General features: G+C 41.3%; 1 protein-coding gene across 4 annotated transcripts in view; it reads left to right on the top strand.

Annotated features, from left to right (window-relative positions):
• KDM3B (lysine demethylase 3B) overlaps positions 1-25,841 on the top strand; it is a 57,591-nt gene that overhangs the window by 22,356 nt on the left and 9,394 nt on the right. Inside the window, exons 7-19 of one of the 4 annotated variants that reach the window (XM_027546363.1) lie at positions 926-1,525; positions 4,998-6,234; positions 7,132-7,333; positions 10,488-10,702; positions 11,474-11,626; positions 16,792-16,899; positions 18,181-18,308; positions 19,667-19,946; positions 20,667-20,923; positions 23,517-23,783; positions 24,579-24,750; positions 25,156-25,246; positions 25,386-25,516. In XM_027546363.1, coding sequence (XP_027402164.1) covers positions 926-1,525; positions 4,998-6,234; positions 7,132-7,333; positions 10,488-10,702; positions 11,474-11,626; positions 16,792-16,899; positions 18,181-18,308; positions 19,667-19,946; positions 20,667-20,923; positions 23,517-23,783; positions 24,579-24,750; positions 25,156-25,246; positions 25,386-25,516 — 3,841 coding nt within the window. Of the gene's footprint in view, positions 1-925; positions 1,526-4,997; positions 6,235-7,131; positions 7,334-10,487; positions 10,703-11,473; positions 11,657-16,791; positions 16,900-18,180; positions 18,309-19,666; positions 19,947-20,666; positions 20,924-23,516; positions 23,784-24,578; positions 24,751-25,155; positions 25,247-25,385; positions 25,517-25,841 lie in introns of all 4 variants that reach the window. The other 3 variants (XM_027546362.1, XM_027546365.1, XM_027546364.1) reach the window with 3 other exon arrangements.

The following is a 25,841-nucleotide window of genomic DNA, read 5'->3' as shown; positions in this document are numbered from 1 at the left end:
GAAACTATCTGAAAGTTAGCTAAATGCAGCTAAAAAGAAATAATAGGATATCAGTCTAAGAATGTTCCAGGTATAAGTTGCCTAAGAGAGTGTTAACTGTGTCCCAATCCCCTGTCCTCTTGTCCTTCTCAGGGAAAGAGTTTTCACTCAGGGATAGGAATTTCCCCCTTTTAATTCTGTGTCTTTTAAGGTTACTGACCTTTCAAATAAGGCTAAATAAGATTTCCTGAGATAGGATGGAATTACTAAAAGAGCTAAGAGATTTGAGTTTTTGGTTATGGTACCCTGACTTTTTAGTTTTCCCCCCTGTTTGTATCTAATGCTTTGAAATAAGATCTGGAAATTATTTGTGTTCTTTATAGTGTCCATAAGAGCAACTCAAACCTGTCTCTGTTGGACTCACTTTTCCTCTGGTCACAGACTCATAAATGTTCCTTTTCCTATTGTTAAGTTGTCACCAGTTTTTAGTGACTTCTGGATAGAGGAGATTTTATATTTCAATACTTGCCAGTTTCTATCAAACAAGGAGATAAATATAAAATAAAGCAGATTTTTTTTTTTTTTCACCAAGGGGCAAATAAGTTCCCAGACTAGCTTTATCAGTCCATTTTATAAAAGATATTCCACAAATTTCTAAAATCCTGAAAAAAGTCCATTTAAGAAAGGAGTACGTTTCATTTAAGGGAGGTTTTGTGAAGTGAGTTAACCTCTAGTAACTGTTATCTTGAATATGTGTGTGTAAATTGAATCACAGGAAGATAGGAGCTTTTTAACAAAGGGTATGTCTTAGAGCTGGCATTGGAATTTGGCAATCTGTCCCAGCTTTGATTGTCTGCTTCTAGAGATGGGAAAGAGCTAATGGTTTATGGTTTTCACAGGATGGAAAGTCCCTTGTAATAAATCTTTTTTGAATTTTGTTTTGTAGGGGGGTACGTTAAAAGCAGTAAAATCTTCCAAAGGAAAGAAGAAGAGAGAGAGCATAGAGGGGAAAGATGGCCGGAGGAGGAAAAGTGCTTCGGACTCTGGGTGTGACCCTGCATCAAAGAAATTGAAAGGAGACAGGGGTGAAGTAGACAGTAATGGGAGCGATGGAGGCGAGGCAAGCCGAGGGCCCTGGAAAGGAGGGAATGCCAGTGGAGAGCCAGGGCTGGATCAGAGAACCAAGCAGCCACCGACTACATTTGTCCCCCAGATTAACCGCAGCATTCGCTTTGCCACTTACACCAAAGAAAACGGCAGGACTCTGGTGGTGCAGGATGAGCCTGTGGGTGGGGACACACCTCTACCTTTCACTCCGTATTCTGCAGCCACAGGTCAGACACCTTTGGCCCCAGAGGTGGGTGGAGCCGAAAATAAAGAGGCAGGAAAAACACTGGAACAAGTTGGCCAGTGTATGGTGGCTTCAGCAGCTGTGGTCACTACCGCCAGCTCCACCCCAACCACGGTGAGGATCTCAGACACTGGCCTTGCAACAGGGACTGGGCCGGAAAAACAGAAAGGCAGCTGGTCGCAGGCCCCAGGAGAGGTGAGTTGTTTCAGGGGCAGATTTGCAAGATGTGGGTTCACACTTTCACCCTACTTTGTTCTTAACACATTAAAAAGCATCTCAGATGCCATAGGGAAGGAGTATTTCTGAGATGTGTTTAAATTGTATTCTGTGGATAGTCCTTTACTGCTTGTTGGATAAATGTGTATATTCTTAAAACTTTCTCAGCTCTTAAAAGTCACCTAACAGTTGGGCTAATCAAAACTTGATTACACAATCCAATTTAATGTGTCGTTAAAATAGATCTAATGGGGAATCTTTTAAACTCGGCTATCTATTTAGTTCGTGTAGTGGTTTAGCCTCCACCAGGCCTTTGTGAAGCAAGGTTAATGAATTATAGTGTTGGAAACAGTGAACACTATAATTAGGGCTATGTAAAAGCTACTATTACCAACCCATTTTCAGTTCATCATTTTCTATATTTTCCTTTGAGGCTGGGCCACTTTGATATGACCATAGAAGGTTTTTTTTTCCCCCCTCTTAATCTTTTAAGCCTTACCTGGAAATTTTGATGGAATTAATTGTGGTAGTATCCAGCTTGCTAGGTTCTTTATCTGATATGCATATATTGTTGCTGAAATGCAACTTTTGTTAAATAAAGTTAACATCAAGTTGGCTCCCCAGTCAAATCTGAAACAGTATCAAAATCAGTTCTTATAGTCTTGGCTCTTATTTTGGTCACCAAAGTATGATTAATGATGCTGGTCATATTTTCTTTTCAAATTGGCTATTAATTCAAACTGGAATATGAAATACAAATAAAATACTAAGTGACTTTTATAAATTATGTATAAGAAACTACTGTGTGCTAAGTACTGTATATTATAAACAGAGAATTGAAATCCTATTTGAAGGAGCTCACATCCTAAAATGGAATTGTTTTATAACAGTGTCATATAAAACATGGCATGTACATTTCATCTGATTTCTTCCCCTTCATAGAAGATCCAGTTTGTTAATCTCTAGTGTGCAGGGATGGGGAGGGAAGTGAAGTGCCAAGGCAGAAGAAGAGAAGGCCTGTAAATGCAAAGTTTACACTCTTCATGATTTGTTCTCTGTTAGTTTACCAGCATTCCCAAGAGAACTAGGTGGGGATCTTATGTGGATTTCTTCTCTGTTTAAGTCATCATATTGCCCAAATTGATTAAAATTAAATCCATGTCAAAGGCAGAATAGATGTAAATGGGGATTACAAAACAGAGCAAGTATTACATGCTTCATGAAGAGATCCACTGAATACTGTTGTTCTTGGAGTAGCAAAGCTGAATAGATGAAGTGCGGATTCAGAGGGCATTTTCCAAACAGGTTTGAGAAATTTCTGTGATTGTATCAGTAACTTTACTAGTGGGTTAGCCTAGGTATTCTCTTGGGATATGATTTAAAAGTACAGAAATGGATATTTCCATCATGAACCAGGGACACACCCCCCCAGGAAACTTCCTGCTCTGAAAATTGTGTTGAAATCAGTTTGTCATCACTTTCTTATAAGAAAAGGATTTGAAATTTAATCAGTTGTAGGAAAATGAAAGAGCATCCAATTATTTTTCATTCATGTGTGTATTTTTTATATAATTTTATTTATTATTTAATATTTTTGGCTGTGCGGGTCTTCGTTGCTGCCTTGTCTTTTCCTCTAGTTGCAGTGCAAGGGCTTCTTACTGTGGTGACTTCTCTGGTTGCAGAGTATGGGTTCTAGGTGCTCAGACTTCAGTAGTTGAGGCACATGGGCTCAGCAGTTTCTGCTTCTGGGGTCTAGAGCACAGGCTCAGTTGTTGTGATGCACAGGCTTAGTTGCTCCACGGCCATGTGGGATCCTCCTGGATTAGAGATGGAAGCCATGTCTCCTGCACTGGCAGGAGGATTCTCTACCACTCAGCCACCAGGGAAGTCCATGTGTGTGTTTATTTTTAGAGGGTAACTTTAGTAGCGAAACCTGAGATCCTTATGCTCATTCCTTGCAGTCACGCAGGTGTCGAGGGACCTGGCCAGATCCAGCCAGTGAAACAACAGCATAGCATCAGTGCTGTGTCTGTCTATTCTCTTCTTTTTATTTGGAGGAATTTTAAGTCAGTGGTTTTTGGTTAATGGGAAGGAAAAGAAAAAAGGAGAATGAACTAAGTTATTGAAATGCCCTGAACTGGTCTCTGTAGCAGATGTCACCTGGAGGCAAGCCATAGAAGGCCTGCCTGGCTCTCATGCCTCTTGGCCACCCTCAAAGAAAGTCCTAATGTAGACTCCTCTTACATAGTTAAAGAGATCCACTGTTAAAGAGATCCATAGTTAAAGAGATCCTCCACCCCGCTTTTTTTTAACAACACCCTTTCATTTATCTGATATACGTTACATTTCTAAAAATTAAGTTAACACATAAAATTTACTATTTATACAATTTGTGGTGTACAGTATCATGGCATTTATATATTCACAATGTTATGCAACCATCACTACTCACATAAAGAAATTTTCTTCTTCCCCAAGAGAAACTCCATATCTATTAAGCGGTCATGAAATAATTTTTATTTCTAATACTTTAAAGTGAATATAAGTATTATGTAAGTACTTATACCTACCTATGGATATTTCTCTGTATTATCCACATATATGAGTATGTGATATAGTATATGAAAGTGATTCTAACCCCTCTTTATGTACACATCCTTCTTTATCCAATTGCAGAAGTTAGCATTTTTAAGGTATAAAAAAAGAATTTTTTTTTCATTCTCCAGTTTGTTATGCTGAGTACTTTTGTTGGTGGGTGTTATCAGTATCTACAGTTTTCCACTTTGGAGACTTGTTAAATCATGATAACAGAAGTGTTCAGTAACTGGTATGCCTCTTTAATTTAGCACCTTTAGATCTAACTTTAAGAGAAACAGATAATTCAGCTTATACGTTGATTTGGGTCCATCTTAGCGATTTTCAGACAAAGATACTTTTCTTTAATGTACAATGAGCTTTTCATAGGGCTGAAGTCACTTTTGTAAGAGTGGGCAATTTGCAATGACTTAACTCAACCAAAACTTTAACCATAGCCCCTAAGGTCTTTGAGGTAAATTAATATTACAGGGTCACTAGTAATATTTCACTCTATTTCAGACTAAAAGCTCATTTACATTCAGGAACCCTTTTCTTCAGTTCCCTGACAGAGTCTTCATTTCTAAATAGATAACTTAGAAGCCTACACAGCCTCCTGGTGCTTTGACAGTCAGTTGGCTAACAACCAAGGGTATCATTTCATCCTGCCATCTCTGTCTCACCTTGCTAAAGACCCCTCTGTGTTGTCTGTGGCAGTTTTCTTTCCTGGCAAAGTAACAGTTATAAGAGCAGTTTTCCTGGAATTGTAGAGGAGAAAAATTGATTGACCCATAAGAAATGTTAGCCTAGGTCCAAGAAGGTATCAAAAGATTGTCAAGGAAGCCAGCATCACTAACTCTGGCTATCTTCTTTTCAGAATTCAAGGAATTCTGTCCTGGCCTCTTCTGGATTTGGAGCATCACTCCCGGGTTCATCACAAGCTTTGACTTTTGGAAGTGGAAGGAGCCAGTCCAATGGGGTTCTTGCCACAGAGAACAAACCTTTGGGCTTCTCTTTTGGCTGTAGCCCAGCACCAGAGTCTCAGAAAGACTCTGATCTCTCCAAAAACTTGTTTTTTCAATGCATGTCCCAAACTTTACCCACCAGTAACTACTTCACTACCGTTTCAGAGAATTTGGCTGATGATTCCTCCAGTCGAGACTCATTTAAACAAAGCCTTGAGAGCCTCTGTAAAGGAAGATCCACTCTTGGAGCAGACACTAAATCAGGCTCTAAGGCTGGCAGCTCTGTGGATCGGAAAGTGCCTGCAGAGTCCATGCCCACCCTCACGCCAGCCTTCCCACGGAGCCTCCTAAATGCCCGCACCCCAGACAGTCATGAAAATCTATTTTTACAGCCCCCTAAACTGTCCCGAGAAGAGCCTTCTAACCCTTTCTTGGCATTTGTGGAGAAAGTTGAACACAGTCCTTTCAGCAGCTTTGCATCTCAGGCATCAGGTAGCTCTTCCTCTGCTACCACTGTCACCTCCAAGGCAGCACCCAGCTGGCCCGAGTCTCACTCCTCTACAGATTCAGCATCTTTAGCAAAGAAGAAAACCCTCTTCATCACAACTGACTCCTCCAAACTGGTGTCTGGTGTTCTGGGCTCAGCTCTTACCACTGGGGGGCCAAGCCTCTCTGCCATGGGGAATGGCCGCTCCAGTTCACCCACCAGCGGCCTCACCCAGCCCATTGAGATGCCTACTCTCTCCTCCAGCCCCACAGAGGAGAGGCCAACTGTGGGGCCTGGGCAGCAGGACAATCCTCTCCTTAAAACCTTTAGTAACGTCTTTGGCAGGCACTCAGGCAGCTTTCTGTCCTCCCCAGCAGATTTTTCACAGGAGAACAAAGCTCCTTTTGAAGCTGTGAAAAGGTTCTCACTGGATGAGCGAAGCTTGGCTTGCAGACAGGACTCAGACTCCAGTACCAATAGTGACCTGTCAGATTTAAGCGACTCTGAGGAGCAGCTCCAAGCCAAGACCGGTCTAAAGGGGATTCCGGAACACCTGATGGGGAAGCTGGGCCCCAATGGGGAACGCAGTGCTGAGCTGTTGCTGGGAAAAGGCAAAGGGAAGCAGGCCCCCAAGGGCCGGCCTCGGACTGCTCCCTTGAAAGGTGATCCTGCTGAGATTATCCATGGGCCTGGCTCTGGCACTTGCCTCAAATGCTTGCTGTGCTCTTGGGCAGCAGAGGCCCTCTTTTTGATGGAAAGTCCTATAATCTCATAGAATTACATAGTCCAAAGGGTGCAGTAGGGATCCCTCATCAACTCATCTGGTTCAAGGCAGGGTTGATCTAAACCAGCACTGTAAGAGAGAGATCTGTCCTGTTAATGATAATCCCACAAAGTCTTGATAGTCTGTTAATTTTGGTCAGGAACTCTTTCCTCCCTTAGTGTATTTCTCCTGCCTTTGGTCCTTCCCCTTTAATGAACTTAGGGGAGTTACTCAGTACTATCTTTATTCTCACATAGCAGCCTTTAGTAGAGTTGATGAAGCAAGAGAACCGCTCCTCAGTTTGCTCCTCTCATAAAAAGTCACATATTTATGATTTTAAACGTCTTTCAAAAGCCGTTAACTCCTGTGGAGTGAGGTTATGGTCTGAAATTGTGTAAAGACAAGTGTCTAAGAAAATGGCAAGTCACCATTCTCATTAGGATTTGGTTTCCCATAGAAGCACCAAGAGTTCTTGATTAGTAGAACAGTCATATCCTGAGGGGCTGGTGGCAAGAAGCTACCTTCTGCCTTCTTGAGTTTTCCTCACCCATACTCAGAGTTGTTTCATTGTCATGGGGTACTTCCCACAAATTCTCCATGGTTTTTATTTCCCAGTTGAAGCCTCTTTGTTCCCTCTGCTCCTTTTCTGCCAAGGATGGACCTGATGGGCTCATGCCCATCCAGTGCAAGGAGAAGTGACTCAGGTCAGGACAATGTCTGTCCTCAGGAGGATTATGTTTTTGCATCTCTTTTAAACCTTTCATGACCAACCATTTCTCGCTCTGCCTTCTCACAGTGGGCCAGTCAGTGCTGAAAGATGTGAGCAAAGTAAAGAAGCTGAAGCAGTCCGGAGAGCCCTTCCTGCAGGATGGGTCTTGCATCAATGTAGCCCCTCACCTGCACAAGTGTCGTGAGTGCCGCCTGGAGCGGTATCGGAAGTTTAAGGAGCAGGAGCAAGATGATTCCACTGTGGCCTGCCGCTTCTTTCACTTCCGGAGGTACCCAAACTCCTCTCTTCATCTCCTTCCCAGTTTCCTTAGTGATTCATAACTTCCACTCTTTCTCTGAATCGGTAAACATATTTCAGCATCTTTTTCTTGTTTTCCTAAACTCCCTTGCTCTCAGAGTCTGTGCTAAGGTTCTGCCATCCCATTAGTTATTCAGGTTGTGAAATGATACATGACTTCGTCCTTAAGAGAATTTAAATTTAACAGTCTCACCTGCTGCCCCCTGAACTGTGTTCTTATTCCTAACTTGAATTCCATTTGAAACCAGTGATGTGAGCAGAAGGATGCCATTTTGTATTACAGATTTGCTTAACCAGTTACTCCTCTTTAGTGCTAGAGTAATTTAAGTCCCCTAAGAAAGAAGGGGAAGTAAGATTAGGAGATAATGTGAACCTTCTTTAAAATAGGGATAACTGTTGAAAATCCTTGAAATGTCCCTTGCTTTTACCAAACAATAGCTATTTACTCACTTTGCTTCTGCTTGATAAACTTAGAAGAGGAATTTCTTCTAATAAATCATTCAAGAGTCCTTAGTTTTTTAAATAAAGAAATCCAAGTGGTTTTTCCATGTGGCATGGATTCGCTTACTCAGCAAACATGTATTGAAAATTTAATATGTGCCAGCCATTGTTGTGGGCATTGCAGATTAAACAGTACACAAAACCATCGAATTCCAGCCCTCCAGAGGCTTGTAAGGGATGCAGATAATAAATAAGAAAAACAAGTTTAACTATGAGGAAGATAAGGGAAAGAGGATTGATATGTGGAGAGGCTAGAGAGGCTACAATATAAATAGGATGACTTGATGGGAGACTTCCTTGGCAGTCCAGTGTTTAGGACTCTGCACTTCCCCTGCAGGGGGCACAGGTTCAATCCCTGGTTGGGGAACTAAGATCCCACATGTGGTGACGCCATGGGGCCCTAAAGAGTTGGGCATGACTTAGCAACTGACCAACAACAATGAATGGGATTATTCCAGCTATTTTGGGAAATTCAGTTCAGTTCAGTCACTCAGTCGTGACCCCATGGACTACAGCATGCCAGGCTTTCCTGTCCATCACCAACTCCCAGAGCTTGCTCAAATTCATGTCCATTGAGTCTATGATGCCATCCAACCGTCTCATCCTCTGTCATCCTGGGAAAGGGCAAGGATTTCCAGGAGTTGGGCCACTGCCCTCTTTTTGGTCTTTGATGGTTGGCCTCAGAACTGTGATGGCACAAGTGGGTGTGGCAATTTACTTTGCTGATGTATTATGATGAGTGTATGCTATGTTATGCTATGCTAAGTCGCTTCAGTTGTGTCCAACTCTGTGCGACCCCATAGACGGCAGCCCACCAGGCTTCCCTGTCCCTGGGATTCTCCAGGGAAGAACACTGGAGTGGGTTGCCATTTCCTTCTCCAATGCATGAAAGTGAAAAGTGAAAGTGAAGTTGCTCAGTCGTGTCCGACCCTCAGCAACCCCATGGACTGCAGCCTTCCAGGCTCCTCCATCCATGGGATTTTCCAGGCAAGAGTACTGGAGTGGGGCTCAAAGGTCTAGTGGAAGTCACTCTGACATCTTGGACCTGTTTGTTCTAATCAGTTTATGTCGTGTCCTTGGGCTATGTCATTCTTTTAAAGTCTGTGCCCTCTCTCTTCCCTCCTGTTTCAGGATGAGGAAGTAAAGTGAAGTCACTCAGTCGTGTCCAACTCTTTGCGATCCCATGGACTGTAGCCTACCAGGCTCCTCTGTCCATGGAATTCTCCAGGCAAGAATACTGGAGTGGGTTGCCATTTCCTTCTCCAGGGGATCTTCCCAACCCAGGGATCAAACCCAGGTCTCCTGCATTGCAGGCAGAATCTTTACCGTCTGAGCTACCAGGGAAATCAGGATGAGGAAGAACTAGTAAAGGAGACTGAGAAGAAACAGCCAGTGAGGTGTTCTGGAAGACAACTGAAGAATGTGTTTCTAGGAAGGAATAATGAACTCTGGCAAATGCTGGTGATTGGGTGTGGTCAGTTAAGGACAAAAAATGACCTTTGGATTTAACAGGAGGGAATGACCTTGTCAAAAACAGTTTTGGGACTTCCCTTACAGTCCAGTGGAAGACTCATGCTTCCACTGCAGGGCATGTGGGTTCCATCCCTGGTCAGGAAGTCAAGATGTCATATGCCACACAGCACAGCCAAAATAAAGTTTTGGTAGATTGATAAGAGAACTTCTGAATGTTGTGGTTTAAGAGAAAATAAAAGAGAAAGGAACTGGTAACTATCAGTATAGACAAATCTCTTAAGAAACTTTGCTCTTACGAACAGATAAATGAAGGAGGATGTGGGATCAAGGGGACTGAGATAGCATATTCAAATACTGACAAGAGTGATTCAGTAGAGAGGAAAATCCCCGATTCAATGCACATAACTTTGAGCAAACTCCAGGAAGACAGTGAAGGACAGGGAAGCCTGGCGTGCTGCAGTCCATCAGGTCACAAAGAGTGGGACACGCCTAAGCAACTGAACAATGACAAAAAGAGAGGAAAATAGATGTAGAACAGAGAATTAGTGAAGGGATGCCTATGCAAGAGGATGAGGTGTAGAGCAAAGGTGGAGAGATTGGTCTTCACTGGGAGCTAGTTCATCCATAGTAGCAGAAGACGAGATGGAGTACATGGGGGCAGGTATAGCAATGTGTGATAGTATGGTGGGAGCTTGTGGGAATTCTCTCTTCTGGCTCCTTGCAGGAATTTTTGAGTGAAATAATTAGCAAGGTCCTCGTGGGGAAAATAATACTGGAGTTTTGAAAAGAAAGAAGATATTAAACAAGCATTAAAGGCTCACCTGATGTAAGTCAACAGGCATTTCAAGTGTGACATTGAGCACAGATCTGTATTTTTCTCTGGTCACATTTACTGGTGTGGTTGCTGGTATGGAATAACTGGTTAGAGAAAGTGGTATTCAGCTCTTCAAAGAACCTGGATCTAATAAGTGTTAACAATAAGCCTTTCTATTAGTGCATACTGTGTTGGTCGAATATGGTACAAGTTCTTAACTCCGCCTGATTCCTATTAAGTCTCAATTTCTTTTAGGTCGTAGGATTTTTAAGTGGGTGTTGGTTTGCATGGTTGCTGCTATGTACTATGTATTTGACTGTGTATCCTCCTATCTCAGGTTGATCTTCACTCGAAAAGGGGTACTCCGAGTGGAAGGGTTTCTGAGTCCCCAGCAAAGTGACCCTGATGCCATGAACCTGTGGATTCCCTCTTCCTCCCTAGCAGAAGGAATAGACCTAGAAACCTCAAAATACATTCTGGCCAATGTTGGAGACCAGTTCTGCCAACTTGTGATGTCTGAGAAGGAGGCCATGATGATGGTGGAGCCACACCGTAAGGCCCCCTCTTGCTTGTCTTCTAGGCAGTTCTAATTGGAAACTCATTTTCTTTTGCTTCAAGTGAAGTGTGGAATGAGTGGCAGATAACATTTTCTATGGATGAATTAAGCCTGCTAAAACTTCTATATGAAGTAAATTGAATAGCTAAAGCAGTACCTGTGTCTAGCAGTCCTCAGTCTTTCCGTCTTTGGCATTTAACAGACTAAAATTTCCTTCCCTATTTGTCTTTCATTTTTGTAGCACAGTTGCCATAATTTGCATTTTGATCCCTATTTGGGTTTGGTTCACTCTGAATATTTTCTTCGCTTTGAACTAATTTGTGTCAGTAAGTACTTTATGGTTTGTGAATAGATTAAGTGCTACTGGTTGTTGTGTTTCATACCTTAAAGCCATGTTATTCATACATTTATGGTATTTCCATGTCTGTGAGATACTATACCCTATTTCTAGACCAAGGAATATTGTACTATAAAATTATGCCCTATACTTTAAGAGAAAAATCTTCTTATTTCAAGCTTCCTCAATTTGAAAATTTTATAGTATCTTAAGTGACAACATATGGCATTCATTCTCACTGACACTTGTTCAGAAATATTAGAAATTCCATGTATTTTGTTTCTCTTACAATTATAGAAATATGAACTTCATGAATCTTTGAGTTTAATTGCTAGACAAAATGCTTGAATGGGAATCAGTGGATCTGGGATCTTTTGCTCTCGCTCAGGATGATCAATGCCAACAGTATTCCTCTTCCTTTTTCCACCAGAGAAAGTGGCATGGAAGCGAGCGGTCCGAGGTGTACGGGAGATGTGTGATGTATGTGAAACAACCCTCTTCAACATCCACTGGGTTTGTCGCAAATGCGGATTTGGGGTCTGCCTTGACTGTTACAGGCTCAGGAAAAGCCGACCGCGCAGTGGTGAGCAAATGTTGTCCTATACGGCTGAAGGTAAAATGTCAATGGAGGTGTGGACTTGGAAACTGAAGCAAAAATGGCTTTGGGCTCCTTCTTTAGCTTATGTTTTGTCACATTGTGAGGTCTTAAAATTGCCAATACTCCAGCCTAACTGAGAAGCTTAAAACTTTTAAAGTATACACTTCAAATGTTTTTAGTATATTCCCAAGTTTATATAGTTGTCACCACTATCTAATTTCATTTTCATTGCTCCAAAAATGAATCTTGCATTCAGTAGCAGTCACTCCCTATTCCTACCCCCCTTAAACCTTGGTAACCATGAGTCTACTTACTGTCTCTATCAACTTGCCTATTCTGTACATGTCATATAAATGGAATCATACAATATACGGCCTTCTGTGACTGGCCTCTTAAACTTAGCATACTCTTTCAAAGTTTCATCCATGTTATACCACATAATTCATTCCTTGTATTGCCAGGTAATATTCCATTGTATGGATATACTACATCTTCTTCATCCAGTCTTTAGTTGATGGACATTTGGGTTGTTTCTACTTTTGGCTGTTATGAATAGTGAACATTTGTTACAAGTTTTTGTGTGGATGTATGTTTTCATTTTTTTGAGAATATATACCTTATAGTAGAATTGATGGGGCATATGGCAGTTCTATGTTTAACCCTTTCAGAAACTGCCAAACTGTATTCCAAAGTAGCTGCACCATTTTATAATTCCACCCGCAATGTATGAGGATTGCAAATTTTCCACATCCTTGTCAACGCTTGTTATTATCTGTCTGATTATAGCCATCATAGTGACTGTGAAGTAGTATATAGTGTGATTTTAATTTGCATTTCCCAGATGACTACTAATGTTGAGAATCTTCATGTGGTTTTTGGCCCTATGTTTATGTTCCCTGGGAAAATGTCTATTCAAACCCTTTGCTTCACTTTCTTTTTGCTTTATCTTATTAGCTGCCAAGAATCTTCCTTGCCCCTTGACTTCATCATTCTTCCCTCTTCTATGATACAGTGTAACCACTGTAACAGTGATTTAGAGCTTAGACTACTGGGATCTGAATCCTACCTCTGTATCTTATCATACCAACTAGGGTAATCTTGAGCTAGTTACTTAACCCCTCAGACTCATTTCCTTGTCTATAAAACAAAGATAATAGAAGTATGTCCCGCACAGCATTGTTTTGAGGATTAAATGAGATAATGTATGTCCAATGGTTAACACATTCAGTAGGTACTACATGTTACATAGCTAAGATCTTCCACTTTTGCCCATGAAAGATAAACTTCTGCAGAAGTTGCCCTCCTATCATAAAAAATAAGAAAATCAGACAAAATATACAAAACCATGGTTTCAGAGGGCTTCCCTGATAGCTTAGTTGGTAAAGAATCTACCTGCAGTGCAATGCAGGAGACCCCGGTTCAATTCCTGGGTCGGGAAGATCCACTGGAAAAGGGATAGGCTCCGCACTCCAGTATTCTTGGGCTTCCCTTGTGGCTTAGCTGGTAAATAATCTGCCTGCAGTGTGGGAGACCTGGGTTCGATCCCTGGGTTGGGAAGATCCCCTGGAGAAGGGAAAAGCTACCTACTCCAGTATTCTGGCCTGGAGAATTCCATGGACTGTGGAGTCAGACACAACTGAGCGACTTTCACTTTCACAGTTTCAGATATTGGACAACAGGCAGCTTGAGTCTGTATTCCCTCAGAAAAATGAAGAAACAAGGTGAGTCCTACAATTGCCCCAGTTTACTGCCTGGAGGCAGTTTCTAGCCTGTACCACAGGGAAAGGCAATTAAAATAGAGTTTGGCAATCTCACAAGTTCAGACCCAGATTAAAATCTTAGAAGAGTGAGGCAGTGTAGTGAAGTGCTACGGAAAGAACACCAGATCTAGAGAAATCATCTCAATTTTTTTTTATTGTGTAGTGGTCTGCACATGCATCAGAGGAAACTGTCCTCAAGCCAATCAACTGAATAGTATACAGAACTCACAATTTGTATTCCCACCAGCCAGAGTGGAGAGACATTGGACAGAGTCCAAAGGGGTCACACCCTTTGTAGTAGGACTAACGTAGTCCCAGAATAAGGTTGCTTTGGAGCTGCCATAATGAAGTATAGAGCACGACTTGGAAGGATCAAATTCATCTGCAAATTGCTTAGTTATACGCTACAGTAAAACCAAACATTCTTTAAAGGATTATACAAAATCCAGTACTCTGAAACATAAAACTCACAAAGCTCTGCATTTGGTGAAGAAAGATCTGGTGTACAGAAAAGAATAATGCAACCAGTATAATACAACCAGTAATCTGGGAGGAAGAAAACAATCGATAGAACAAGTACAGAAATGACAGTGAGTTGTAAAAGGACCTTAAAACAGCTGTTAAAATACTTTTAATATGCTTGGACATAAAGGAAAACATAATGAGTAACATAGAAGACATGTAAAAGACCCAGATGAAGCTTCTAGAGCTGAAAAGTATCTCAAAAAAAAATTACACTAGGTAGGATTAATGGCATATTAGATACTGCAGAAGAAACAGTGAACTTGAAGACATAGAATAAAAACTATAAAAAACTAAGTACAGACAGAGGACTTAAATTTATAAGTTGAAGAGTGCCCTGTTGAACTACCAGATACAGTAGGTAGTCTCCCAAACAAGTAAGTGGAGTTCCAGAAAGAGAAAGGGCAGGAGAACAGAGATAGAAAAAATATTGAAAAAAATAAAGCCAAAATTTTTCCAAATTTGATGAAAAAGCTATAACATTACAAGTCCAACAATAATCCTCAAATAAAAAAGACATTAAGAAAAACACACCAAAGCATGTCCTAATTACTTACTGAAAAAGTGTGTAAGGAGAAAAGCTGAAAAGCACAAGAGGAAAAAGATGCACATTATGTAACAAAGATAAGAATGATAGCTAACTTGTCAGAAAACTATACTCTAGAGACAATGGTACAGCATTTTAAAGTGCTAAAAATAAACCTATTAGCCTAGAACTCATACCTAGTGGAAGTATCTTTCTAGGGTGAAATCGTTTTCCAGGAATGGAAAAAGTGATAGAATTTATCATTCTATCACTGGCAGACCCATTCTGCAAAGTTAAAGGTAGTGACTCAGGCAGAAGAAAATGATACAATGTGGAAATTTGGATTTATGCAAAGGAATGAAGAATGTGCTACATGGTAAACATGTGGGTACACATAAAAGACTTTCTTCTTACTTTTAATCTTTTAAAAAAACAATTGTTTAAAGCAAAAGTAATAACAATATAGGAATTCCTTGGTGGTACAGTAGATAGGAATCCACCTACCAACACAGGGGACATGGGTTCAATCCCTGGTTCGGGAAGATTCTACATGCTGTGGAGCAGCTAAGCCCATATGCCACAACTACTGAACCCACACTCTAGAGCCTGTGAGCCTCAACTACTGAGCCCAGGTGCTACAGCTGCTGAAGCCCATGCGTGTAGAACCTGTGCTCTGCAACTAGAAACCCCACTGCAGTGAAAAGCCTACATACCACAAGGAAGACTAGCCCCTGCTACAGTAGACCCAGTACAGCCAAAATAACTGACTAGATAGATACATAATCTCAAAAAACGACAGGTAAGGGCTTTCCTGGTGGCTCAATTAGAAAGAATCTGCCAGCCAGTGCAGGAGACGTGGGTTCAATCTCTGGTCAGGGAAAATCCCCCATACTGTGGAGCAACTAAGCCCGTGCGCCACAGCTATTGAGCCTGTGCTGTAGAGCCTGGGAGCCACAGCTGCTGAGCCTGTGTGCCACAGCTACTGAAGCCCGAGTGCCCTAAAGCCCATGCTCTGCAACAAGAGAAACCAATGCAACGAGAAGCCCACACGCTGCAACTAGAGAGTAGCCTCCACTGTCTGCGACTAGGGAAAAGCCCACGCAGCATCTAAGACCCAGCACAGCCAAAAAATCAGAACGTTAAAAAGACAAGGAAAAACATCTGGAATCTTCCTGGACCAGGGATCAAACCCAAGTTCCTTGCACTGGAAGTGTGCCACCAGGGAAGTCCCCACAACCCGGTTTTTAAATGGGAAAAATATTTGAACAGATACGTCATCAAAGAAGATAGGTCAATGAAAAACACATGGAAAAAACTGTCATTACTTACTAGGAAAATGCAAATTAAAACCATAATGAGAAACCACTGTCCCCACTAGGATGGATAACATTTTTAAAACTGAGAGTGCAAAGTGCTGTCAAGGATATGGAGCAACTAAAACTTATTAAACATTGCTGGTAGGGATGCAATTTGGTACCATCACTTTGGAAAACAGTATTATCTATTTCTTTATAAATTTAAACATCAACTAGCATTCTGCTAGTATGTATAAGGGAAATGAAAATATGTCCACACAAAGGCTTGTGCTTGAATATGTGTAGCACTTTATTCATAATAGCCAATAATTGGAAACAATCCAACTATTCACCAATAATTGAAAGCAGTCCAACTATTCATGAGTGGGTAAACAAAATGTGGTACATCCAAACCATGGAACATCACTCAGACATAAAAAGGAATGAATTACTTATACATGGAACAATATGGATGAATCTCAAAATCATTATGCCAAATGAAAATATCTCAACACAAATGACAGAAGACATACCATATGTTTCCAATAATAGGAAATTCTAGAAGTAAAACTTTAGTGTTAGAAATTTGATCATTAATGGCCAGGCGTTGAGGAAAGGGTATTGACTGCAAAGGGCTAAGGGCAGCTTTGGGAAGGAATACGAATGTTTTAAATTCTGAACGTTGCACTGTTTTCCACAACTAGATATCTTTGTCGAAATTCAAACATATTTGAATTTGAAGTGTACACTTTAAATTGTTGAACTAATTTTATGTAAATTATACCTCAGTGAAGCAGTATTTTTAAAGTTAAGGACTTCCTAGTGGTCCAGTGGTTAAGACTCTGCTTTCACGGTAGGGGACATGGCTTTGATCCCTGATTGGGGAACTAAGGTCCCACAGACTGTATAACCAAAAATAAATAAAATTAGCTGTGATCTTCTTTGACCCATGAGAAAGTTGGCCTTTAGAGTCTGAAACTCTCACTCACTGAGAGAGATACATCTTGTGACCCTCATAAATAGGAAAGTCGTTCATTTCCGTTTCAGAGACAGAAGAGATGGGTGATGAAGAGGTTTTCTCCTGGTTGAAGTGTGCAAAGGGGCAGTCCCATGAGCCAGAGAATCTCATGCCCACACAGATAATCCCTGGCACAGGTAAAAGGAATTCCTTTTTTAGATTTGGTGGGAGAAAAATATTTTTAAGTTATAAGTTATACACTATAAAATTTGGTAAAATGGTTTATGTCAGCTTGACTGTTTTTAAGCTTCACAAGATTTCTCTGAGACTTTGAATCTTCAGAAATGTTAGATTGATTGTATGCAACCAGGGCACATACTTTGCCTCACCTTGCTGGGTGTAGGGGTTGGTTGCTTTTCAGATGTCATTTTACATTCTTATGGTCAGCAGGGCCAGAATAGAAAAAGCCCGTCTTGGAATTCTGTGGTGGTCCAGTGATTAAGACTTTGTGCTCTCACTGCTGAGAGCCCGGGTTTAGGCCTAGTTGGGGAACTAAGATCCTCCAAACTATGTAACATGGCAAAAAGAAAAAAAGGAAAGAAAAAGCTAGTTCCCTGGCTTCCAGAAAGACCTTTGTTTTTAGGCTTATAAAAATACAGCTGAGGGACTTCCCTGATGGTCCAGTGGTTAAGACTCCATGCTTCCAATGCAGGGGCCCTGGGTTCGATCCGTGGTCAGGAAACTAAGATCCCATATACCCCATGGTGCAGCCAAAAAAAAAAAAAAAAAATCCAGCTGAAGCTAATCATGGTTTCTCTTGAAACCGTGAAGAAGGCAGCTTACCAGTAGGAATCAATGGTCATATGGCAACTTACTTTAGAAATTCCTCCAGAAAGTCTATTTCCAGCTTCCATACTTTCACTAACACACACACACTGAAGCTGGTGAATCCCCTGCCTATAGTCTCCTTCACTTTGGGGAGCCACCCCCTGTATCTTTATACCCAGTGTATGCAAGCAGAAGAGCTCCCTGAGTGCAGTGGTCAGATGCCTGCTCCCTGCTGATCTAAGCATTGGTTAAATGTTTCTGTAAAGTATACATTGGTTATAACTTATAGTAAAGTACCTAAATCTCAAGTATACCATTCAAAACGTTTATATTCGCTTGAATATTAAGGAATCTATCCTTAGCGTTTCTGCTGAAGGACACCTTGTTAATGTTTACTTAGAGGAGGGAGGGAGTGTAGCTCAGTGGTTAAATGTGTACAGAACATTACTGCTAGATAGACCTGGGTTAAAGTCTTAGTACTTTCATTTACCAACTTTATGTACTTAAGCAAATAACCTAACTTCCCTGGGTCTCAGTTTCATCATCAGAAATCACGGGTACAAACTGCTACCTCATTGAAATGTAAGGCTTGAGAGAGATAATGTAAAGTATTCCAAGATTGATTATTATTATAATTATCTTTTTTCCAGCTCTTTACAATATTGGAGACATGGTACATGCTGCCCGGGGCAAGTGGGGAATTAAAGCAAACTGCCCTTGTATTAGTCGGCAGAACAAATCTGTGTTGAGACCTGCTGTCACTAATGGGATGTCACAGGTAAAATGGTGTGAAAAAGTGATGTTTCTCACAGGTAAACTGAGAGAAACTTAAGTTCTTTGTTCCAGGAAATGTCCCATTTTCACCTCTGTTGTCCCAGGCTACTCTTGGATTCCTGGGCAACTAGGGGATAGGGAAGCCTGTCTAGAGAGAGCCCGTACAGTTACTGGAGGGATTTAAATTCCCCCTAACTGGTGTGAGTTTCTCTTCATTTGTCTTTAAAACCAATTCAGGCTTAGTTGATAAGTGGCACAAAGAGATAGATTCTTTCCATCTTGTCAGGATTTATACCTCAGGTTCTTTATGCAGATAAAGAGTATAGAAAAGGTCTAGGAATACAGTCTTATCTGTGTGCATGGACCCTGCCTTGTCATGTTAGATACTGAGGAAAGAAACATGAATATTGGCCTGCTGATCTGGGATCATTCCCCCTGAAACCATCCTAAGCCTTCATAGAGAGGCAGTGATTTTCCCATTTTCTGTCAGAGGTGGAGGTCATTCTAGTTTGATGATGACCACTAAGAATAAGACATTATTTAAAAACAAAAAACACACTGCTTACCTTCAGAGGACTTTCCAGGAATGCTGCTGCTGCTAAGTCACTTCAGTCATGTCCGACTCTGTGCGACCCCATAGATGGCAGCCCACCAGGCTCCCCCATCCCTGGGATTCTCCAGGCAAGAACACTGGAGTGGGTTGCCATTTCCTTCTCCGATGCATGAAGGTGAAAAGTGAAAGTGAAGTCGCTCAGTCTTGTCCAACTCTTAGCAACCCCATGGACTGCAGCCTACCAGGCTCCTCCATCAATGGGATTTTCCAGGCAAGAGTACTGGAGTGGGTTCCCATTTCCTTCTCCATCTAGGAATGCTACATGTGATCAATAAGAGGTATAAGGATTAACTCTGAGAAATCTCAAGATATATTTTCAGTAGAATTGATATATTAGAACACATCATCTGGAAAACTTAACAATAGAATAATGACCTTTTTATTGAGCATTTATGTATGTCAGACACTGTGCTGAGGTCTTTGCATATACTATCTCATTTGATCCTCAGAGCAGCTTTGTGCAGTCAGGTTCTGACCACCAATTTGTCATTGTAGAAATTGAGCCTCAGGCATGCCAAACAAAAACCCTGTCTTGTTCATTGCTCTTTCCACAGAACCTAGCATAGATTCTATCACATGTAGGACTCAATAAATACATGTTAAATTAATGAGTGAGTGAAATAGCAGTTTATGGGACAATTCCAAATTGCTTTCCCAGACTTATTTAGTGTCAGCAGTCCTTACTATTTGCAATGTATTTTTTCTACACAAGGACAGCACTTTAATAATTTTGGCGTTCTGTGCTATAGCTTCCTAGCATAAACCCTAGTGCCTCTTCTGGAAATGAAACCACCTTCTCAAGCGGAGGAGGAACTGCACCGGGAGCACAACCAGAGACAGACCATGTTCCCAAAGCCGACAGTACTGACAGCAGATCAGATGAGCCTCTGAAAGCAGACAGTTCGACATCAAATAGCAATAGTGAGCTAAAAGCCATCAGGCCCCCTTGCCCTGACACAGCCCCACCCTCCTCTGCCCTGCACTGGTTGGCGGATTTAGCAACTCAGAAGGCTAAAGAAGAAACAAAAGGTGAGATTAACACAAGTCCCTGCCTTGCCGGTGGGTGGAACACTTGAGTTATTCTGGAATTCTTCAAACTCATACATTACAATCCACATTTTTGAAACATGCTGCTTGCTTTCTCTGGCCAATCACATAAAATGAGGGAATCTCTTTCAACTTCTTTCTAGAAGTGGAGCTTTTTTAAAAAGGCACATGCCTGGGCTCTACCCCAAACCTCTTTAGCCAGAATTTAGTTTTTAACAATCTTCCCAGATTGCCCTATTATTAAGCCAGTATTGCTAGCCAGGAGAGCTAGACTTGCCTTTTGATGGGCACAAGAATCACCTGGGGAATCGTTAAAAATGAAGATTCCTGTGCCCCACCAGAACTATTAAATGAGAATCTTCATTTTTAACAAGCACTCCAGGAGATTACAATACAGGTATTCTGGAGACTTACTTGAAGAAACACTGACTTAGAAAGTGAGGGAGACAAAAGATGAATGGGAACAAAATGAAGTTTGAAATCCAGATCTGGAAAAGAAAGGAAGAAGTAGGAGAGCTTCTCCTTGGCCATGAGACCTGCCATAGTCACAGCTCATCAGGCTTGGCCCAGACAGGCTGTATGTAGTTTGGGGGGCAGGAGAGGGGAGAATCTTTCTTCTTTCCTACTTGGCTGATTTTTAGGAGGCAGTTGCCTGCTGGGTATTCCTTGTGCCTAATGCTATTCCCGGTTATGTTCTTACAGAAGCAGGGTCCCTGAGGTCGGTGCTCAATAAAGAGTCTCATTCACCCTTTGGGCTGGATTCGTTCAACTCTACTGCAAAGGTCTCTCCGTTGACTCCAAAGCTTTTTAACAGTCTGTTACTGGGTCCCACTGCCTCCAACAACAAAACTGAAGGCTCTAGCCTTCGAGACCTCCTCCACTCCGGGCCAGGAAAGCTTCCTCAAACCCCCTTGGACACAGGCATACCCTTTCCCCCGGTCTTCTCTACATCCTCAGCAGTAAGTGTCCTCCCTAAAACTCTAGCCTTTGCTGCTTTTCCATGGAAGAACCATCAGAAAGAGATCTGATAACTAGGTTGGAGGGTATAGAGTGACTTGTATTCTCTACATTATCAGTCCCAATTGATAAGATCTTTCTTTATATCAAGTTTGGGGAATGTTTGAGATCCTTTTAAGTAGTAAAGCTTTTGTGCCTTGTTAGGAAATCAGTAGAAACTGAGACATTGGAATTTTTCAGTCATCAGCAGGAATCACTTTATTTTCTTGATGATAACAGATAGCTAATTTTTTTTAATGTAGGCAATACATTTATGTGGCATCCTCTTGGATATCTAATAGACACCTCAAACATAACACGTCTAAGACCACACTCCTAATCTTTTGCCTATAAACTTGCATTTCCTTTATTTTTTGCCTCTCTTGATCACTGGTTTCCAATTGCTTGGCCAAAAATCTTAAGAGTCATTTGGGACTCCCCTCTCACACTTTGTGTCTAATCTGTTAGCATATCTTTTCAGTTTGATTGCTAAAATGTATTCGTAGCACACCCATTTCTCATCAGCTCCTCTGCTTCCCCATTCTAGTCTGAGATAACATCCTCTGTTGCCTGAATTCTTGGAGTAATCTCCATTTCTTCCCTTTCCACTCTACAGTCAGTTTCAACAGAGCAGTTAGTATGATCCTTTTAAGATATAAATCTAATCATATCACTGTTGCCTAAAATCTTTCAAGGGCTTCCAATTTCATAATAAAAACAGACTCCTTTCAGTGGACTATACTGTTCCAGCCCTAGCTTCTCCTCACTTCCCTGACCTCAACTACCACTCTCATTTTCCATTCTGCTCTGGCCACACCCACCTTCTTGCTTTTCCTTGGACATGGCTAGGCATGCTCTCTTCAGAGCCTTTACATGTATCCTTTTCTCCACCGAGAGCTGTCTTTTTCATGTCACCACATGGCCTGCTTCATCGTCAGCATCCTCTCCTTTATGAAATGTTACCTCTTTAGTAAGCCTTCTTTTTAGATCACCCTTTTTTTAAAGTCCATTCCACTCCCATCTTCCACTTATATCTGTTTCCTCTGCACCTATTATCATCTGACTTACTGTGTTTTATTTATTTTCTATCTCATCACTTAAAGGCATTTTTGTCTTTTTTTTTTTTTCCATGCTGTGCGGCTTTTGGGATCTTAGTTCTCCAACCAGGGATCGAACTGGGTCCCTAGCAGTGGAAGCACAAAGTTCTAATCACTAAACTGGTAGAAATTCCCCATTTTTGTCTGTTTTATTCACCCAATAGTCATAGTGCCACAATGTTTGATACATAGGTATTTAGTAAGCATTTACTGAACAAATAAATTCAAAAGGTTTTAAATTTAAAAGATACAGTGAAAAGGCTTCTTCTTGCTGTTGCCTCCCTTTCTGTAGGCAACCACTGTTCCATGAGTGTCCTTTCTATGATATTAAAATACATTCAGTATATAGTTTTTTCCTCCTCTTTTTACACAGATATTTTTATATGTTGGTTCTTTATTTTCAGTTTATGTATTTCAGAGATCATTTCAAACAAGTACATAAACATATTTCTCATTCTATTTTATGACTGACTGAAATTTGATGATGGTTGAGCCCTGTACAGTGTGGGTTATTTGTTTCTCTTTTGGATAAATGACCTCTGAAATTACGTTGAGCTCTGTTTTATCTGTACTTGGCTTGGACTCCCAGTTCTCCTTTTTCTTTTTAAATTTTCCAAAGATGTTATATGGTTGCATACACTTCATAGAGATAATGACTAGTGATACTTAAGTCATTGGGCTATCAAGTCTACAGAAGCCCTCCCCTTCCTTCACATCTGTGGTCTTAGGTTTCTCACTTTCATCTCTGGGCCTGAGCTTCCCCACCAGCCAAAACAAATGAGAGATTCTTGGTAGGGGGCAAACTGAGGAGTGGGAGACTACTTTCAGAATATTCAGTTCTCTTGGATACAAATATTTATTGGGTACACTCCCTAGTAAAAAGTCACTGCCTTGGTAAGTCACCTCAATTACTTAATTGAAGTATTATATCCCTTGAACATGCTGGCCAGAAAAAAATGTATAACCCTCAAAGTAAATGATCTTTTTCAGTCAGCTGTAGCATTTTGTGATCCCTGAAGTCTACGTGCATATAAAATGGGCCTCAATGCCAAAGATATTTCTTTCTTTTTTATTTTTATTTTTTGGCTGTACCATGCAGCATGTGGAATCTTCCCTGACCAGGAATTGAACTTATGCCCCCTCATTGGGAGCACAGAATCTTAACCACTGGACCATCAGGGAAGTCCCCAGAGATATTTCTTAGGTCTCAAATCTCTTGCAATAGAGGGATCTTTCTGTACTTTTCTTTCACAAATAAAAAGCAGAATATGAAGGCTAGGAAAATGTAAGATATTAACTTAATAGATTCCCCTTCCAACCACAAAAGACTTCATAATAACTTTTATGAAATTGAATCAGGTAGATCAGAACTCCATGTGAATAAAACTGTGAGACTGTTTTTTAATACTCTACTGATGGTGCCTCAGTCATACTAACCTGATGGATTTGTGTCTGGCAGGGAGTGAAGAACAAGGCCAGCCTACCCAACTTCCTTGACCACATCATTGCCTCAGTGGTAGAAAATAAGAAAACCTCAGATGCTGCAAAGCGGGCCTGTAACTTGACTGATACCCAAAAGGAAGTGAAGGAGATGGTGATGGGGTTAAATGTGCTGGACCCCCATACCTCTCATTCCTGGCTCTGTGATGGAAGACTTTTGTGTCTTCATGACCCCAGCAACAAAAACAATTGGAAGATCTTCCGGGAGTGTTGGAAGCAAGGCCAGGTAAGCAAGAATAAGCAGATCCCAGGGTCGGCTGTCTACCTGTCCACCCACCAAAGCTAGCAGGATAGTTTCAGTTCTCTCTGGGAGATACTCTGCCAAGGAGATTTAGATATATAGTAAGTTTATTGTAGACAGCTTTGCTACTTTGAGTTTTCTTTGATTTTTAAAAATTGAAAGATTTGTAAAATGCACTATGGATCTTTTTTCTTTCTCAGCTGTGTAGCTCTGTGTTCTTAAAAGTGCAGTTGAAATTCCTGTGAAGTTGTGATCTGGCATTAATAACACCTTTAGAGGAAAATCCTTAAGTGAGATATGGTGTGAGGTGAGAGTTGGTGGAAGTGGGTGGTACTTTTCTAGGTAAATGTTTCAAGACCATACAAGTCTGTGGGATAGTGTAATAACACTTCCTGAATTTTATACATTAGCAGGTATGAGGAAGGAGGGGTTTATGGAATTGTCTAGATAGTTTTTTATTTGAGATGTGAGGAAGTATTCTGAGTTGCATTTAGCTTTTCATCCTCTCACCTCAAATTAGTGGTATATGCCAGGGCAATAGAAGCGATTTCTCTGGAATGCACCCCCACCCCCACCCTGTGAGAATCAAATATAGTAACAGAATAGAAGTGTTTTCATTTTCTGTAGCTGACATGTTGAATCCATGGATTCTGAAACTGGGAGGGATCAAGAAGTCATCATGGAGAAGAGGTTGTCCTCAGGAAACCCTCCTATTCTATCCTTAGCCCTGAGTTAAGTGTTTCCTACATGGCTCTGATTAAGATACTTTTATTTCCACAGCCAGTGCTGGTTTCAGGAGTACATAAAAAGCTCAAGTCTGAACTTTGGAAGCCAGAAGCCTTTAGCCAGGAATTTGGAGACCAGGATGTGGACTTGGTGAACTGCAGGAACTGTGCTATAATTTCCGATGTGAAAGTTCGGGATTTCTGGGATGGCTTCGAGATCATATGCAGTAAGTAGCTTTGCTATCTGGTTCTATAAAAGCAGACTAGAAAGTAAGCATCTATATGCCCAGCCCTACCCCTAAAATAGCAAATTATTGATACATCCTCTTAGTGGGAGAAATAGTCTATCATGGTGGCAACCAGGTAGCTCTCATGGCAGTCACATGGCTCCCAGACCTTACCTGGACTTAAGCACATGTCACATGGGCTGTGTGGGGCACTTTCACTTTGAGATGGAAAAACTCACCATGGTTTTTCTGTGGGTGAGGAAAACAAAGCCCATGTAATCCATTATAGAGGTTTGCAAACTAAAAAAAAAAGAGAGAGTTTAGTCTTCTAAACCTTTTCGTCACTGGAGAATCAGGAAATAGCCAACACAGCAGATGTTTGTAGGAGTGCTTTCTGTCTTCCAGAACGATTAAGGTCAGAAGATGGGCAGCCAATGGTGCTCAAACTCAAGGACTGGCCTCCTGGGGAAGATTTTCGGGACATGATGCCAACAAGGTTAGTGAACTACAGTAAGTCATCTTGAGAGACTTGTGCTTTGCTGAAGCCATCACAAAGTTATCACAGAAAAGTGAGCTCCACCTCTTTGCCTTTTTCCCCTGTAACAACCTAAGTCATTTCTCATGCTCTTTTGTAGGTTTGAAGATCTGATGGAGAACCTTCCTCTGCCAGAATATACCAAGCGAGATGGCAGGCTCAATCTGGCCTCCAGGCTACCCAGCTATTTTGTAAGGCCCGATCTGGGCCCCAAGATGTACAATGCCTACGGTATGAGGGAGAGGCCATAACTGATCTTTTTGAATACTCTTGTTTCCATTTTACCTGAAGAGGGAGATCTGTAATCAGAGTCATGTGTAGAGATGATAGAGGGCAGAGTGATGAAGAAGTTGACAGTATCCAGGATAGTTTTGAATGTTTGCTTTTATCATTGACTTACATAACAGCCCTATGAGCCAGTCCATAAAACATACATTACAGAATTAGAAAGTTTCCTCTCAAAGACTCCATCCAAGGAATTTCCATGACAATCCAGTGGTTAAGATTCCATGCTTCTACTACATAGGGCATGGGTTCAATCCCTGGTCAGGGAAAG

Source organism: Bos indicus x Bos taurus, chromosome 7, assembly GCF_003369695.1.
Source record: "Bos indicus x Bos taurus breed Angus x Brahman F1 hybrid chromosome 7, Bos_hybrid_MaternalHap_v2.0, whole genome shotgun sequence".
Taxonomy (NCBI): domain Eukaryota; kingdom Metazoa; phylum Chordata; class Mammalia; order Artiodactyla; family Bovidae; genus Bos; species Bos indicus x Bos taurus.
This window is presented reverse-complemented; position numbering and strand designations above follow the sequence as displayed.